General features: G+C 35.2%; 1 protein-coding gene across 2 annotated transcripts in view; it reads right to left on the bottom strand.

The window, feature by feature from the left end:
• Positions 1 to 1,577: 1,577 nt before the first annotated feature.
• LOC121328136 (neuroligin-4, X-linked) overlaps positions 1,578 to 17,748 on the bottom strand; it is a 71,199-nt gene continuing 55,028 nt past the window's right edge. For both annotated transcript variants that reach the window (XM_041272648.1, XM_041272649.1), the window contains 2 exons: positions 14,071 to 14,860; positions 1,578 to 4,049 (listed from right to left, as the gene is read on the bottom strand). In XM_041272648.1, the coding sequence (XP_041128582.1) occupies positions 3,206 to 4,049; positions 14,071 to 14,860 (1,634 nt within the window). In that variant the 3' untranslated portion in view covers positions 1,578 to 3,205. The remainder of the gene's footprint in view (positions 4,050 to 14,070; positions 14,861 to 17,748) is intronic.

Raw genomic sequence — 17,748 nt, 5'->3', positions numbered from 1 at the left:
AATACTAAATAGTTCTATTAGACAGAACAGATTATTTTACTCCCTCTCCTTCATGAGTTAATCGATGGGACTAAAACCTAAATTATTATATAAATCAGTCTGATTTAATAATACCTTTATTAGGGTTTTCCTAATAGCTTTTGTACTGCTTCTCTTTCTTATTTCTACTGTAATCTGACTTGTTCCCACACTTCCTTCTCTCTCTCTGTCATGCTGTAAATCCTCCGTTATCCCTCCCCAGCCTCCTAAACACATTAAATTCCGGATTGGTTTTTGGGTTGTGCCATACAGTGCACTGCAAGCAAACTATAAACAAGCCTCCAAATAGGGCTTCTAGTATGTAAAAAAAAATGTAACAAGACTAATATATATATATATATATATATATATATATATATATATATATATATATATATATATATATATATATATATATAAAATCCATGAAAAACTGGAAAAAAAATCATCCCTGACTGTGTTATTGCCCAGTTATACTGTATCAAATTGCTTCCTGTTCCCATCTTGCTTTAGATGCTATCTAGCTACTGTGCTCTTTTATTCTGTACAGGTTTTTTCCCAACCAGGGCCTTACAATCACAGCCACTTATTATTTCAGTGCAACGGCAGATATCTAGATTTTATTGTAGTATTTTTAAGGTCAAGGAACTGCATGCTGTTAAACACAGAACCTGTTTAATCTCTTCTTAGAGCAATAACGTTGTTTCAAGGGAATAAAGATTAAACTGATCATGTTGTTTGAAGTCAAGAACAGTGCTTAGATAATGTATGGTAAAAAAGAAAAATTGCTGGACTTACAACTCAGTAGGGTTAATACCTCAGTAGTGCAGTCTTATTTGGGAATACACTCATTTTGAGATGAGTGCTTAGGACCAGTCTAAAGGCAAATAGTTAAGCTAGCAGGGATGGAAATATAACCAGTTTACAGGCTTTATTAGCAGGAGCTAAAGTTAAGAACAAGACAGGACATGGATGATTTATTTGCATCAGTAGTAACAAAATAGACGTCTTGGAATTTGAAGATGTGAAAGTAGTGTTCTAATAATTAGCAGAATTGTTATTGTGTATGAATACAATTTTAAAATGTGCTTTTAGGTTATATATGGATCACTTAGGAAGTCTTTTAAGCTATTAGAGGAAATCTAACTTGATGTTGGCTGATCTGCCCATTAACTTTCTGTATAATTAAAAACAATATTGACATTTATAGATATGCATATACATCAGTGCATTTATACCACTATATCCACCAATGTATTCACAAATGTTTATTCATTGGTATAAAAACAACACAATATCTGTTTGTATTATACATTGAAGAAAACCTAATACATATGTAAGTGTGTGCTGTTTGATAATCAACCTTGATAAAATGCAATTTGTATGAGAATTTCATATAGTGATTACTCTTGGACTATTTCCAATTGGGTTAAGAATGCTTATATCAGCATAACAACATATCAAGTCAAGACCAGTTGATTAAAAAAGCTGAATATTTTCTCACAGTATAAAATTATAACAACCACATGGATTAGAATTGGTGTTGTATGGGTGTTGATCAAAATTATCTACAAAAGCTAAACAAAAGGAACAATAGGGGTAAATCATTTTAATGAATGAATTGTATGTTCAATAAATAAAACACTGTATTAGAAAATATTGTGATATTTTATTAAAAATGCTGCTGAAAATTGTATACACGGGTCCAGCCATAAATATCATCTATCATCACTTAAGGCAAACAATGCAAACAATAATAAGATAAACAATATAGTTTAATATCCTACATTAAAACCCTGCGTGCCTTTTCAGGTAAAGGATCTAAGGCCAAATTGGGTATCTTTGTTTGAATTTACAAATGTATTTCAATTATCTTCCAATAGACTTTGTTTTAAGCAGATGCATAATTCAAAATCTGGATTCCTGGTTCATTTTAATTTAGTCACTAGCTTATTTTTAATTTCAACCCAAAATATGACTGGCACAATACTTTACATATTGCTAGCATATGACAATTTGAAATACCTAACAAATACATTTCTGTACATATTCAACTAATGCCGTTGCCAAAAACCACTGCCTTTTTTGTATGTCCATTAAGATGCTGGTTACTGCTTAAGCTGAGGCAGTGTTTAGGTTGCTGAAATGGCCTATATTTTAAACTATACTAAGCAGCACATGATGGATCATGAAAAAAAGCAACAAAAAAAAACATAAGGTTTTTAGCCAACCAAATACCTATAAATCAATTCTTCTACTGTACTCATCGCACGTAATCTTGGATAACAAACTGTATTTATTCCCTCATGATCTAACTCTTGTTTATAATAGGGAACAAAGCCTTTCCTGAAATGCAGGTTGTAAGCAATACTTAAACATGCAACAAGTGTAATCAGAAAAGAAGAAAGGTCATATAACACTGAAATAATGTGTATGATCTCTAGGAAATATGTCTTCAAACAAATAAGCAACATTTCAAAGTTTGACTTTTTTTCAACACAATAAAGAGAACCATTGTTTTGACTAAAAAGATGATCTGACCAATATATTTACACACATCACAACTGAAAGCACAAGCTCCCTAAAAGCCATATTTAAACTCAAAACAACAATAAAAGCTTTTTTCTTCTTTCTTCTTTTTTTTTTACTATTTACATTTATTTTTTAAATTTATTTTTATTTTTTTTAATAAAGTTTCTTAAATACAATTCAGGCTGGCAATTTTTCACTTCGCACATAACAAAACCATTTGACTGCATAGGCCTTTCTTTAAGTCAGATTCCATTGGCGTCTCCCTGTAAATGATCTTCACTATTTCACAAGAGAATCCCTTGTTAGACGTCCTTGGCATACAGAGAATGGCACATACAAAGCAGTTAATCACCTTGTAATCACTTGCTACATACATAAATCTACTTTGTGTGTAATTTTGTGTCTCTGTCAGTAATCTGAAGAGTATCAAATGAGTCCGGAGCTCAGTTTATTCCCTTTGTTAAAAAGCAGAAATCCAAACGCAATGTTTCGGGAGTGACATTCACTTTTCACATTTCACAGGTTTTTAAAATTCATCTCTAATCATTTATAGAAGGCGCTGTAACAAAATAATATTTGAACTTCTGTGATGAGTTATTTTGTTCATGTATACTTTTACAGTTCTGGCTGAAAGCCAGCAAGTACCTTGTTTGAACTATACCCGAGTGGTTGAATGGCCGTGGGGTAAGTTGGTACTGTTTTGACCGACACTGAAGGTGTTGAAGGTGTGCAAGGGCTGCATCCCAGCTAAAGTATTTGGAATCATGGTTATGGTGTTAGGTGTCATGAGTGGAATGTCATCAGGCGATCTTCTCAGTGTGAGGGTATAGTCTGGTGGGCAAGTGAGTCTCAGAGTATCGTGAGCCTGCAAAGATTCACATTCATGTTCGTGCTCCAATTGTTTCATCTGCAAGGACATAATCTCTTCATTCTGAATGTGTGCTATGTCGTTTGTCGTGTTCCTCTGAGGGCTGTGACGCCTGTGTGTCTCATGGCGCCGTTTGTCCTTCTTGTAGTACAAAGCTGCAAAAGCCAAGATGTTTAAAAATAGCAAAGATGCCCCCACAGCTATGGTGACACTTAACTCTGTTGAGTAATCACGCTTGTTCTCAATGATGACTGTGGTCTCCTCTGATTTCCGAGTATCCTTAGCTTGTTTTGGGTTGTTGGCTTGGGTCATGCCAGGATGCCTTGTAGTCGAGGGCCATACTTTTCCATGAATTCGTTTAGTATATGCAAATGGAGTCGTATCTTGTGGAGGTACTTTAGTGGTGGTTGACACATACTGAAAAAGTTCATTTAGATTGTGCAGATGCGGCACAAGTTCCAACCAGAAGGCTACCTTTGTGGCTCGGTAATGGTCTCTAACTCTTGGCTTCAGACCAATGTGCAGATACAGTTGATCCTTTGGATTATATTTGGACCATGCTACCTCTTCAAACCGGTTTGGCTTTGTATGGATGAATTTTGTGTCCTGGGGAACAGGTTGGTTCGGGTCACTAAAATAAAACAGAAACGTATGTTGATTATTTAAAAAAAAAATTGTTAATTCTATATCTAAAACAGTACATTCTTAAAATAAAATGTTATTGTTTATCAAATCTTACAGACTGAAGATAGCTGTAATATCTTCTTTTTATATATACATTAAATATGTAGCCTATAACCTTACAAAATAGCCCCAATTCACTGACAAACCCCAATTGATTATAATTATAACAAAGTCACAGCCATATGGGATTCCAAAAAGACATAGGTATAAGAATAATCCCTTGAGCTACTAAGTTGTTAAAGGCCGCCGTTAATTAATCATCAAACTTACATAACAACAAGGAATGTGTGTCAGTGTAGCACACCTTATTATTACACTGACATGTAATATGTTTTGTGCAGGAAATATATAATCTTGCACAGTTTGGGCAAGCTGACTTTGAAGCGAGGTTCTGGTTGCTCAAACTGTATGAAATGATGTCTCTCAAAGTAAGAGAAAACCTACTGTACACACAATGTATTACCTTATTATAAATCACAAAATGAAATCTGTACACAAGTTAATATTTCTGACAAATCATGAACAATGATTGGTTGATTTCTCATATGTGATTTAATGGAGTTAAAAGTACACAGAACCTGTATTTTTACATAGAAAGTTACTAGAAACCAGTGCCTGATGCGCAGTATTAAAGATAAATTGGTGAAGACCATCAGTCTAGGTTTAGGCTACCATCTTCCTCAATAGCATAAGGAAATTCAAATCAGATCAAAGCATTCCACTTTTAATGTCAAAATAGGATAGACTAAAGCCACTGTAGTTAGTACATGGTGCATGGTGAAATACACACCCCTGTAACCTTCACCTAGCTCAAATTAGATTTCATTCCTCCAAGGAATAAATGGCATATGAAAAAAAGATCCATAGGTCAGAATACCCCAAATAGAACATTTGATAAATACATTATTCACCACACACATGTCTGCACTATATAATATGTACAATGTCTTAAACAGAGTATATACAAATCAATAACATTAATCACAGGCCCCCTAAAGTTCAATCTGGCAAGTAACATTATTGATTCTGAATATACAGTTGTCATCCTGCTTCCCGATCCATGATCACCTTCTGGTGTGCTGCATTAGACTAATTCACAATACTCACAATAGTCAATAATGAATATGCATTTCTGGGCTTCTACCCACTTTTATGAAAAAAAAAAAAGATTCTCACTAAAAAAGCATTTTACTTTCAAATAAAAAAAAAAAAAAAAAACAAGCATCTTCACTTGATACTTGTAACCTAATGATAACAACAGAAACTAAAACATCAGCCACAAAATGAGATTACAGGATGTACTGTAGCTACTCATAACAGAATTTACTTTAACAAATATGCCTGTAGTATAAAGTGTTACATCTTTAAATATATCGATACAGCTATGGCCAAACGTTTTGCATCACCCTGTATAATTATCTAATTTAGCTTCATAAAGTCAAATGAAACATGCTGAATAATGTTATGTTAACAAATTGAATTACATACAGCTATGTAGTTTTCCATATACTTAACAGAAAACTGACAACAACTGAAAAATGTGACATTTCCAAATCTAACATGAATTACTGTACTATTTATTATTATGGTTTCCGGTACACTTTTGGGATTTTTTTTCCCCCTTTGATTTCCACAACCTATTCAACACTTTCAATGTGTGAAAAAATGGGGGGGGGGGGGCGACGACAAATCAATTAAAAATAAAAACCTGAAAAGTCAATTAGTTAAGTATTCACCCCTTTGTTATGACACTCCTAAATAAGCTCAGGTGCAACCAACAGTCAATTGGAGAATTCCACAGTATATATTGGAGAATTCAGGAACGGTGAATTAAACTGGGTAGATAATGAGCTGCAAAAAATTAGCGTGTTTCAATGGGGTATGCTTTTTTATTTAATTTTTTAGTCGAGTTAAAGATTAGTTGTCTCGCTCGTTGGTGGAGGATGATTATAAATCTTCACAGAGACAGATTTGTTAAAAGTGTCTACAAACCATGAATTGTTGGTGTTGTCTAGTGATTTAAAATGAGACATTTTGTTTGAGAGAGAGAGAGAGAGAGAGAGAGAGAGATAATTTAATTTTTTATAGATTACATTAACTCTACTGATTTGAAATTTACTGAAGATTTACTGATGATTACGAAAGCACATTTCCTAGACTTGACGGTTTTTAAAGGAGAACACAATATACTTGCAACTACAATATATTGTAAACCTCAAGAAAGAAATTTAGACTAAATTATACTGAAAGAGCATATTTAAGAGCAAAACACAACTTTAACTTTATTTGTAAATAAGGCTAGAACAGACAGCATTCATCATATTTGTTTCTCTGCTGAATATAACTCAAATGCGAGTGTAATTAAAAACATCATTCTTAAACACTGGCACATCTTGGAAAGTGACAAACAACTTAACACCTTTACCACAGCGCCCCCTATGATCACTTTTAGATGAGCACAGAGCCTCAGAGACAGAGTAATACATACAGTATATTCTACATATGTAAATAAAAATTGGCTACCCATTGTGGCCATTGCGTGCACTGTGCCAATAATATGGACACAAAAGCCTTCCATCACCCCCATACCGGTACTAAATATAGAATAAGAGGTTTTATTACTTGTAGTACGAAACATGTTGTCTACATGCTAAAATGCCCATGTGGTCTTGTATATATTAGCCAGACAAAAAGAACTTTTAAAATACGAATAGCTCTACTTAAAGCAGCCATTCGTAATAGAAATATGGATTATGCCATTGCCCGACACTATATTACAGCCAACCATGGTTCAGTATCTTCTTTGAAATTTTATGGTATAGAGACGATCAGTCTTTCAAATAAAGGCGGGGATCTGATAAATAAGTTACAACGTTGTGAGTGCTATTGGATACATACATTAGATACAATAGTCGAGGGAGCTTAATGAAGTACTTTATGGAGAAGTTTAGCCCTGTTTCTTTAGCCATTATCTGTGTCTGTATTATTATTATTGAAGGAATTTCTAAAACTATGGTTTTGTCTACATTAAATTGTTAGGAGTATCTTTCCCTTTTCTGTATTGGTTTTATAAATGTAAAACAATTCTAACTAAATTAAGAACACCTGTTAAAATATAATAATATACATACAGGGTGTAAGTTCACTGTTGTTTTGATTTTTTAAAATCAATGTTTTTTGCCATGTGGAGGCTTGTAGACATAATGGTACATATAACCAATATGTTTACTTAAAACAACATCTATAAACAGACATTTACCTGTATATCCGTATCTGTATTAAATTGCTGAAATAGCATAAATGTGTGTAATTAATTAAATACATCTTTTTAGTACCTGTGTACACAAGCCTCCCCAGAATGCTCTGAGGAAGACGCTGGCAGCGTCGAAACGTCAGTACTGTTGTACAGACATTAACATCTGTCTCTTTATCTGAACCAATTCATTAAATATACATTGCAAAGTTACCAAGTGTGCTCTCTTTCTCCTTCCCAGGGGAGTGTCTCCTTCAGTGAAGTCACCAAGGGTAAGCAGTCTGTTTTGATCTATTCTCCTGCTGTGATTGAGCACCTGCGATTGTTTGAAGTTTACCTGCTGAACCATGGAGGCACACTTGTGTACACACACACACACACACACACACACACACACACACACACACACACTACCGGTCAAAAGTTTTAGTTTCCAGTTTTTATTGAAATTTACTCAGTTTAATGTCTCAGTGTACTCTGAAATTAAATCATTGGACAAATAAACAATTGGAGATAAAAAAAGAAATAATGGAATCATTTTGTTTAACAAAATTTAATCTAAATTTTTGACTCATCAAAGCAGCCACCTTTTGCAGATATAACAGCCGAACACACTCGTGGCATTCTTTCTACAATGGAAACCAAATATTGTTCGGAAAGTTTTTCCCAACACTGTTGCAGAAGTTCCCACAAATGTGTTGCACTTGTAGATTGCTTTGCTTTCACCCTTCTGTCCAGTTCATCCCAAACCAGCTCGATGGGGTTTAAGTCTGGTGACTGTGCTGACCATTCCATGATTTGAAGCCTACCGTCTTGTTCTTTTTTTATAAGGTAGTTCTGACATAGCCTGGAGGTATGTTTTGGGTCATTATCTTGCTGTAGGATGAACCCCTGACCAACTAGGCGTATACCAGTGGGTATTGCATGGCGCTGCAAAATGCTGTGGTAGCCGTTTGGCTCAGGGTACCACTCACTCTGTGCAAGTTGCCGACTCTGGATCCAGCAAAAGAGCCCCAGACCATCACGCTTCCTCCTCCATGTTTGACAGTTGTTGAACACACCAAGGAACCATCCTTTCGCCTACACAACGGCATAAAAAAACCCTGCATGATGAACAAAAGATTTCAAATCTTGTCCACTGGCGGTGCTTCATGGCCCAGGCAAGCCTCTTTTTCTTATTTTGCCATCTTAGCAATGGCTTTCTTACTGCCACACAACCTGTCAAACCTGCAGCTCGAATTCTTCTCTTCACAGTTGAAACTGAGACTTGCTTACTTCGACCAGTGTTAAGCTGTGCTTGAAGCTGTTGTCCTGTGAGCCGCCTATCACGCAAGCTGTTGACTCTCAAAAACTTGTCTTCTGATTCTGTTGTGGCTTTGGGTCTGCCAGACCTCTTCCTGTCAGAGTTTCCTCCAGTTTCCAAGTGCCTTTTGATGGTGTAGGAAACTGTACTCACTGACACCTTGGCTTTCTTTGCAATTTCTCTAAAGGAAAGACCTACACTTTTAAGGGTTATAATGGTATGTCTGTCTTCCTTTGTTAATTGCCTTTTTCTCACCATTATGATAGCAATATACTACTTCCTGCAGTACAATACTGTCTAAATAATGCTTAAGAGGGTGTAGTAACACAGTCTGTTCCAACACTGTTTTATACAGACAGAGGGTTTGTAAGTAATCAACAAAAGTTGGAACACCTGTAGGAATTGTTAGCATCAACTTTCAAGGCTTAATTTACTTCCATTGCTGCAGAACAGCTGTAAGTTGTTAACCCATTAATTGTTCCCTGAAAAAGGCCTTTTGTATAACTCTGAAATGTACATTATTTTTCAGTTTTTGGTAACCTAAACTTTTTTTTTTAACCTCTCGCAGTTTACCGCTTACCTTTGTACCATTTCAGGTTATTCACTGGACTTGAACTGCTTTAATTTCAACAAAAACTGGAAATGGTGGTGTTCTAAAACTTTTGACCGGTAGTGTATATACATATATTTAAAAAGGGATTACATCATTTTTAAAAACAACAACAAAAAAAAGATATATATGCATGTCATGGTTGAGATTACAATCCAGTAAGAATTGAAATTCCAAATTTCCAGTCTGAGCTTCAACTGGTACAAACAGAAAATCTCTACCAGTAAAGATGCTAAATTGAGTTTGTATCAGTATAAGCTCAAACCCTGGAAAGCATGTTTCCATAGATGCACACATTTAGAAGGAAACCCTTTATACATTGGAGTGTAGCAAAATCTTGTCTTGCAATTAATAGCACTACAGGAATTGGGTCTGTTGCTATCATGTTGACCTAAGGCAACAATACATTTTCAGTGAACTGTTTAGTTACATATTATACCATTTAATATTTTTAATGGTAATACTTAACTTTTATGTGTCTTTGTGGCAGTGTGCCCCGCCTATTTTGCATATTTTTGTGTTATATGTTGCATGTAGTTTGTTAATGTTGGTGTATTGTAGTTGGTACACTGGATATAATATGGGATATGTGCACATGTGTTTAAAATGTATATTTGTATTTAGGCCCAAGGATTGCACTGCACTTCACGTGCAGATAAAATGTAATAATATGTGAGCACAGGGAATTATACTAAATAAATTCACGTGCAGTTGTACCGAGACTCCAACTGAATGACTGATTAGCAATCGAGTCTCGGTACAGCTGCATAAAAGCAGCATGTTGTCACTTATTTGTGGTTGTGTATTCGGGAAGTGGAGAACGAGTGAGAGAGAGGAGACTATATTTAAAAAGAAACCAATTGCTACAAGTACTAGAAGGCCAGCAATCTGCTTGTGTGTTTAGTGTTCGTCCACTTGTTTTGTCTGTATGTTTTGTTTGTATATTTATTTTGGCCGCAAGTGCCGTGTCCTGTATTGGTGTGCTGTGTTTATACAAACCTTTTATTTTCTGACTGTTTAATTATTAAACTGTGCATCAGCGCCATCATCATTTCACCCGTCCTGTCTCTGTTTTTCATTTCCTGGTCTGTGACATCACCACGCATCTGCGCACTGCAACCACTCTCTCACAGTCTTTAACTACAATGCAATTACACTGTAAGCGAACAAATGATCACATAGCAATTGCATTATAAATACAAAACCATATGTGTAAATCCCGAAATCAATCAAAAATAAAAACGGCACTGTACAGTGTAAGATTCGATAGAGACAGAGGTTAAATTAACTCTAGGTCTAGTTGTAAAATGTCAACCTGATAATCAGCCACGGATTGTATAAATCAGCTATAACAGTTATCATAGGCTACTTGAAAATATCAGAATTTAGTATAATAGTATGTACAAGTTCTTATCCAGACCGACATACAGAAGTGAGTTCCTGTAATTTCTTATTTTAAAATGTTTTTTCAACCTTGAGAAGACGTTGAAACCACAGTGTCTGTCCTCTACATGCAAATGTTGCACCTAAGTGCACAACAGCTTGACGCCCCAGTCTGCAATTCTAATAATCTCTGCATCACTTTAACTGGAAGAAAAAAGCAAGCTGAAAAACTGTCTGTCTTGCCTACTGGTAGGCTAATTCTGGAAATCACAGGTCAATATATCTGTTTTTCCCTTCAAGGGAAATTCAAATCTGAATATTTTGCAAATCACTAATAAGGTTACAGATAAAAGACAGGTATGTCAACATGGCAGACATATAATTTATAAAAGAAACATCTTTGGGTTTTTCAGTTATCACTCATGTATTCCAAGGTTGCAGTTTGACATCTCTCCTTGAGACACCCTGTGAATTCACAGCAACAGAACGTTTCAAAAGAAAGGCGTGCATAATTTGCCTTTAATGTCAAATATGTAACTTGTTACAGAACTCTAATACTGTAAATGATATAATTGGAAATACTCCTGGGGATGGGAACACTGTGTGAGATATACAACATTTAAATAATTTCTGTTTCAACTCTGCCGATGGCAAGTTGGTGACTAGAACCTTTTTTTTACTAAAACACCTTAGGCTGCATGGGATGTACTGAATCACACACCTTTTCAGGTGTTTGAATGCACTTGGCTGTCTGTCTGTATGTCAGACATTTCTACTTGTGCATTCTGGGAAAGATTATCACATGGACCTACTTTTACATATTAGTTCTAATGTTGTATTTACAGCAATAGGTGGATGAATAACTTATTTTAAATGATCAAAAAATAACTTTTTAAAGCATTTTCTTATATATATATATATATATATATATATATATATATATATATATATATATATATATATATTAAACAACAAGACCTCTTTGTAGACTCATGCCTCTTTGGCAAAAAGGTTTTAAATTATTGTTTAAGATGCTGTATTTTACAATTGGGAAAGTGATTTCTGATAATGTAGAGGTCACTGAAATCTAAAACATGGAATAATGTAGAAATCATTTTTAAGGTTTGATTAAAATCGCAGATTTAAAAACAACTGAATAAATACAATACTGATATGGGTGCAAATCGGGCCTGAAAGAACAGTGAATGTGAATATGAATCTTTACAGATTTACGTTTGCCGTTTTTCACATGCAGAACCTAAGCAAGGGACCAACAGACCAGTAGGGGTTGCTGAAACTCACAGAGTAAAACTATCTCCGGTCAACTATACTCCTTAACCCTAACCCTATACTCCCTAACCCTGCAGGAGAACAAAGACCAATGCAGCTTCCCTGCCAAGATCGTCAACTTGGCACAAACAGGATTTGAAACACACTGGCATTGCTCACCCTGCACTCCAAGCAGAAGTACTTTTATTAGATAAGCTACAGGGAACACTGTCTGCCCTAATCCACAGAAGAGAACCCTTTACTTTTCAAGCAGTCAGTTCATAGGAAATTGTGAAGAGGCCATAAACAGGATTTGAAATTAATCCACGTTGAAGCATAGTCTGTCGAAAATTAAAGTAAAGATCCACCTAGTAAAATAACAAATAAATAAATCACATTAATTGATTTACTATTAAAAAAAAAAAAAAAAAAAAAACATTTTTATTGTTGTTTATTTTAAATAATAGGTATCAGTAGAAAAGACTACTGATAATATAAGAAAAAAATGGGCAAAATCATGTTGGTTAATGCTGACTAAACAACATAAAAATATAAGACTCTTGCAAAGTCATCTCTTTGCAGATGTCCTTGAAACCAGTCCAACATGCAAAATAACTGCACTGATCTCCCTACTAATCTAAATATGGAAACACAACAGGAAAAGCTATGCCAACATAGACAATAAACGATAACTGATTTCACAAAGCAAGATTAATAATGATCAGCGATAATCGTTCTATGACAGTGCAGATTTGCAATCAAAATGATTGTAAAAAACATAGTTTAGAAAACAAATAAATATTATAGGGAAGGTGTTAGTCACTGGGGTTGCAGCGATGCAACGGTTATACTGTCAGATCGCGATACAGAAATTGTTTTCATTTTTATCATGTGTCAAATCAATTACCGTGATATCACAAGATAATGGCCCAGATAATGTTAGTAAGTCAGATATATGCAGCATCATATAACATTCCACACTTGGAAACCTTCCTTACTTGTCAAAAAAATATCAAAGGCTTATGGTCGAGTGTAGTTCCCATCAGAGGAAAAGATTTGCGTGTTATGTGACATGTAGGACAAGGCCCATGGGAGTGACAAGCGTGTGGCGTGTGGTTTCAACTGAGGGACTGCTGTGATAGCAGCGATATATGTTTCTTCCCAGTAAAACATTCAGTATCTATATTTTTATGTTGATATAACTGAGTTTGACTCCTGACTGCAGACAGTGTTCTCTTCTTTATCTTTTTTAATTCAACACCATTCAATGAAATTAAAATGTATTTAGTGTTACAGTCCACTTACTGTTTGGACATGTGCTATTGTACTCCTTTTGGAAGTTGACAAGAATACAATTCTGTGAAATAAATATGTTCTTTGTTCTATACATTTCTATTGTTGATATTGCTATAACTGCTCCTTTCTTTATATAAAAAATAACCTAAAAGAAGGATTCTACATCCAGACATGATAATATCGGGGCATCGTCATTTTCTGTTCCGCTTGTATTGTGATGAGAAAAATTTGCACCGCTGCAAACCTATTTGTCACACAACAAAGATATTAAAATTGCTAAAGTGCTAGAAAGATTAAGACCCATCAGTCAGCAGAAGAGCAATCATGTGTTTAAATGTTTATAGTTGTGTTTATAACTGGGGTCGTGCTTGCAGACAGCATCCCATGACAAGCTCCTTGGCTTTAGATTTTGGAGGGGCGATGATCGTTGAAAATTCTAAACAGACCTTGGGCAGATAGTTAAACATGTGTATGATAAAAGATCCAGTAAAGGCCCACATTCACAAGATGGCTTAACTTTGCAATGTAAATAACTCCATTATCTCTCAATAAGGGACCTGAGATAGGAGCATGAACATTCTAATGTATAAAAAACTTATTATAAGTTGTACATGAAATACTATAATGTTATCTTGACACAAACTTCACAAAAATACTCATGTATCTGTGAGAAACACTAATACATTAAATCAACTGACTTTGTCTATATCTTTTTAAGTGCTTAAGAGCTGATGCACACTTAGATTGCTAAGCCAAGTTTTTCTTTCCACCATCATACAACCATCCACCTAAGACATAGTTTCCTAAGCTTATTTTAGTATTGCTATACTTTATGAAAGTAACATGTAACTTACCCAGTTTTGGCAAAGTTTGTCCAGTAGGTCATAACCACAGCACTCAGCATGACATCATTCTTGGAGAAGTTGCAGTTGAAGAGATCTGTAGGCCCAATCATGGGGATGCCAAACACATAAGGAACTTCATCTCCATGAGCTGAATCAGCCCAACTGGGCTTCATGTCGCTCTGACAATGGTGATAAAAAGCATAGAAATATGTCGGTGAGCCATACTGAGCATGAAGATCTGCTGTGGCAACTGCAGGAGCCACCCATTGGTGATCTGTGAACAAAGCGACCAGAGTCTTCCTGCGTGTTTCAGGGTTCTCTTTATCTGCCCAGTCGGTGTACATGAATTTGATGGTTTCCCGAAGGGTATCTTTTCCTTCTGGATAGCCGTACAAATGATCGACAAAGTCAGACACCGCAAAATCAAAGTCATTCGCCGACACCCCATCCTCGCTGTCCACAATGCCATCAACAAATTTAAATCCTTCTCCCTGGTTCACCCCAAGCATGATGTCATAATTAAGGAATTCCCCCTGCTCCATTAAAATCTGTGGGTCATCTGGTATTACATCCCCATCGATGACGGGCCCAAAGGCGATGTGGTATTTTGCTGGAGTAATGTATTGCTCTATGAGCTCTTTGTAGTTCTTGTTTCGCAGGCACTCAACCAAATCAATAGTATCTAGCATGTTGCAGCCAACTTTTTCTGCTAACATCCTGGTGTACTTGGCAGGCTGGTAGTTAACCGCCCAGCTTGACAATGCAGTCCCACTCTGTATTATTGCTTTCTGGAAAAGATCTGATGGAATAAATAAAAATTAGGATATGAAAAGTGTGGCATTTCACAAGAATACAGTTAGTCTAAAAGAATTTGGTCTGCTATTTTATTTTTATAAAATAGTTAGCACAAAGCCAAAAAAACCTGTTGTATTTTATGTTCAAGTAATTTCCCACTTGAGATAACTTTGAAATATTAAAAACATGCACAAGAGCAATCTGATCAAAATCTTTCTGCAATAGTTATAAAATCATTATTTGTAACAATGCTGATGCTCAGATTTATTGGCAATAAGGGCACAGGAAACAGCATCTTTGTTTTCGTGGCTATTACAACCACAGGATTCAATAATGGATAGTTTGGTTACATTCCCAAGCTGATTTACGGCTGGGCTGTGTGAATAAAAAATATATCACTACCTTTCAACACAGGTCACTGCATAGGTAACTTAATGGGTTTGTTTTTAAGCATTACACAGTGTTCTGTAGCAAGTAATATGCAAACCTCTCAGCTATACTGAAAGATCCAGACGCGGCAGAATTCTTGTGAGCATTTGGTAAATCTTCAATACTGGTTGACATACAAAAACTGGTGGATGGAATTTGTTCTTGCTTTTGAGATTGACATTATTTTTTGTACAGTGTATAGTTACTCATGCTCTGGGGTTTCTAATCACACTGAAGACTGACCCCCACAAGGGACTATTGTATATTGACAGTTTATACGATTATGAAAAAAACATGGGAAAACTAACCTTAACGAGACATCCCCTCACTGTCTCCCATTTTGTGTCAGAACTAGTAGGAGGACCCTTTAGCAGACTTTAACCTGCAGATGCTTACATGATGAATCATTTAAGTTTGACAGTATGAGTCAGATAGGCTGGGGGTCTCTTATCTCCATGTGTATATAAAATTATGTTTGTCCACATTCTAATGCAAGTCCTTTGTTTTAAAAGATTGTGTTTTTGTTATATGATGGTACATTTTATATGTGCATTTTGGTGATCAGTACTGTGTCTAAACAGCTGGTTCAAGATTTAAAAGCTGCTTGTAAAGATTGTTTTTTCTCTCTCAGATCAAAGAATTGTTGGACGTATATACTTTGGGTCTTAGATGGGCCAGCTAAGTCTCTTTGTTTTATTTTTTGAAGTATATTGAATAAACACTTAGTATTATACACCCAGAAACATAAAAAACAAGTACGTTTATGACTGTCCAAAGACTTGTTGGAGGGTACTCAAGAGTAAAACATTTCAAATGCTGCATACCGTAGTTTTTGGATAGAGCCGTGCATTGGTGTAAAATGCACTCCGATGCATTCCTCACACTTTGTCATTCCTGTAATCAGTTTGTTGTATTACACACGCCTATGGATAATGCTCTCTGTTTTAGCAACTCCTTTTTGGTTCTTAACACTTCATTCCTTTGCATAGTTCACATAGATTCAAGCAGCATACATCCGGCTACTACTGTAACTCTGCTTCAGTGCAAGAAAAAGCATATCAAGTTCGAAGACTGCAATGCACTACGGAGCACTTTTTTAGATTTCTAGATCAACGAAATATGTTAGAAAAATATTTAGCTTAATCCTATATGAAATGAATAGCAAGGCTAGGTTCAATTTCAATGTGACACCTCCTTCGTTTGTCATATCTCACGTCTCTCCCTGCATGGCTTCAGGTACCGGTAACATTAAATCGTACTTCTAGTTGAACGTGAATTTCACAATTAGAATAAGCGAATGGGTTAAGATTGTCCTTTTTCATATCACATAGCTCTTCTTAAAAACTTGTTTTGAAAATTGCTTGTAAGATAATAAAATAACGCATTTAAAAAAATTATTTCATTGCAAGATCGTCCAATTTATTTGGATTTTACATTAAGATCAGGTCATGTAATCAAAACACTTATTTCTGATTAAACCATTATATTTTAAACTGTCATGTGACCATTTTTATTTATGATTGGAAAAGAATGTCTCAACAGTCATGTCAACAGTTGTATCTTAATGCATAAGGATATAATCAAACTTAAAATAAATTAAACTTTGACTTAATCTGAAACATAGTTGATGTATTTTATGTTAAGTTTTAAAAAAAAATAACACCAACTGTTATACATAACACTCACTATAAAGCTTCTAACATTTGCAAACTTTAAGGCTGCATCAAGTTTTTTTTAAAACAAAAAATGTATCCCAACATATGCATGTTCAAACCGTGTTGATATTTTATTTGTACCATAATAAAAACAGTACCTTGTCGTCAGTTATTAGAGTATACTGTGTAAAAGTCAGTGCAACAATATGGAAGACTAGAGACAACTAGGGTTCAAGGTTGGTGTTATAGCCAGATTTATTTTGTGAGAAAATCCTAGCAAGTTTGTGACTAAAAACACCCTAGCACTGAAAAAACCGCCTTTGGTCTTATAGTATCCCACAATCTATAGACACATTTTTGACTGATTACCTAGGAAACAAAGATAATTTGTTTGTAAACATTCACTAATACATACTTCTTGAAATATATTTTAGGTGATGCATTTTAATTTAACATATCTTATTTTCTGTAAAATAAACTTATACTGTAACCTAGTGTTACAACTGTGATGCAAAGGACAGCAATTGTAAATTATACTGTGTTCCACTCTCATGCGCTTTTCTGGAAGACTGTCAATTTCAATAGTATTAAAGTTTAGTGGCGTCTCCTCCTGCTTTCATTTCAACTGTGCTCTGGCCACATGAACATGGGCACAGGACTGTACGTGTGCACCCGTACGGGAAACATGCCAAATATAAAAAAAAAACATATTATAAATAACATGTTTTGATGCATTCCATGTACCCCTCTTCAACTTCCTTAATAATATGTAAATATGTTTGAAGAGCTGGCTATCAGTCATACATGA

Source organism: Polyodon spathula, chromosome 15 (genome assembly GCF_017654505.1).
Source record: "Polyodon spathula isolate WHYD16114869_AA chromosome 15, ASM1765450v1, whole genome shotgun sequence".
Lineage (NCBI taxonomy): Eukaryota > Metazoa > Chordata > Actinopteri > Acipenseriformes > Polyodontidae > Polyodon > Polyodon spathula.
The sequence above is the reverse complement of the archived record's forward strand: the minus strand, read 5'-3'. Positions and strand labels throughout refer to the sequence as shown.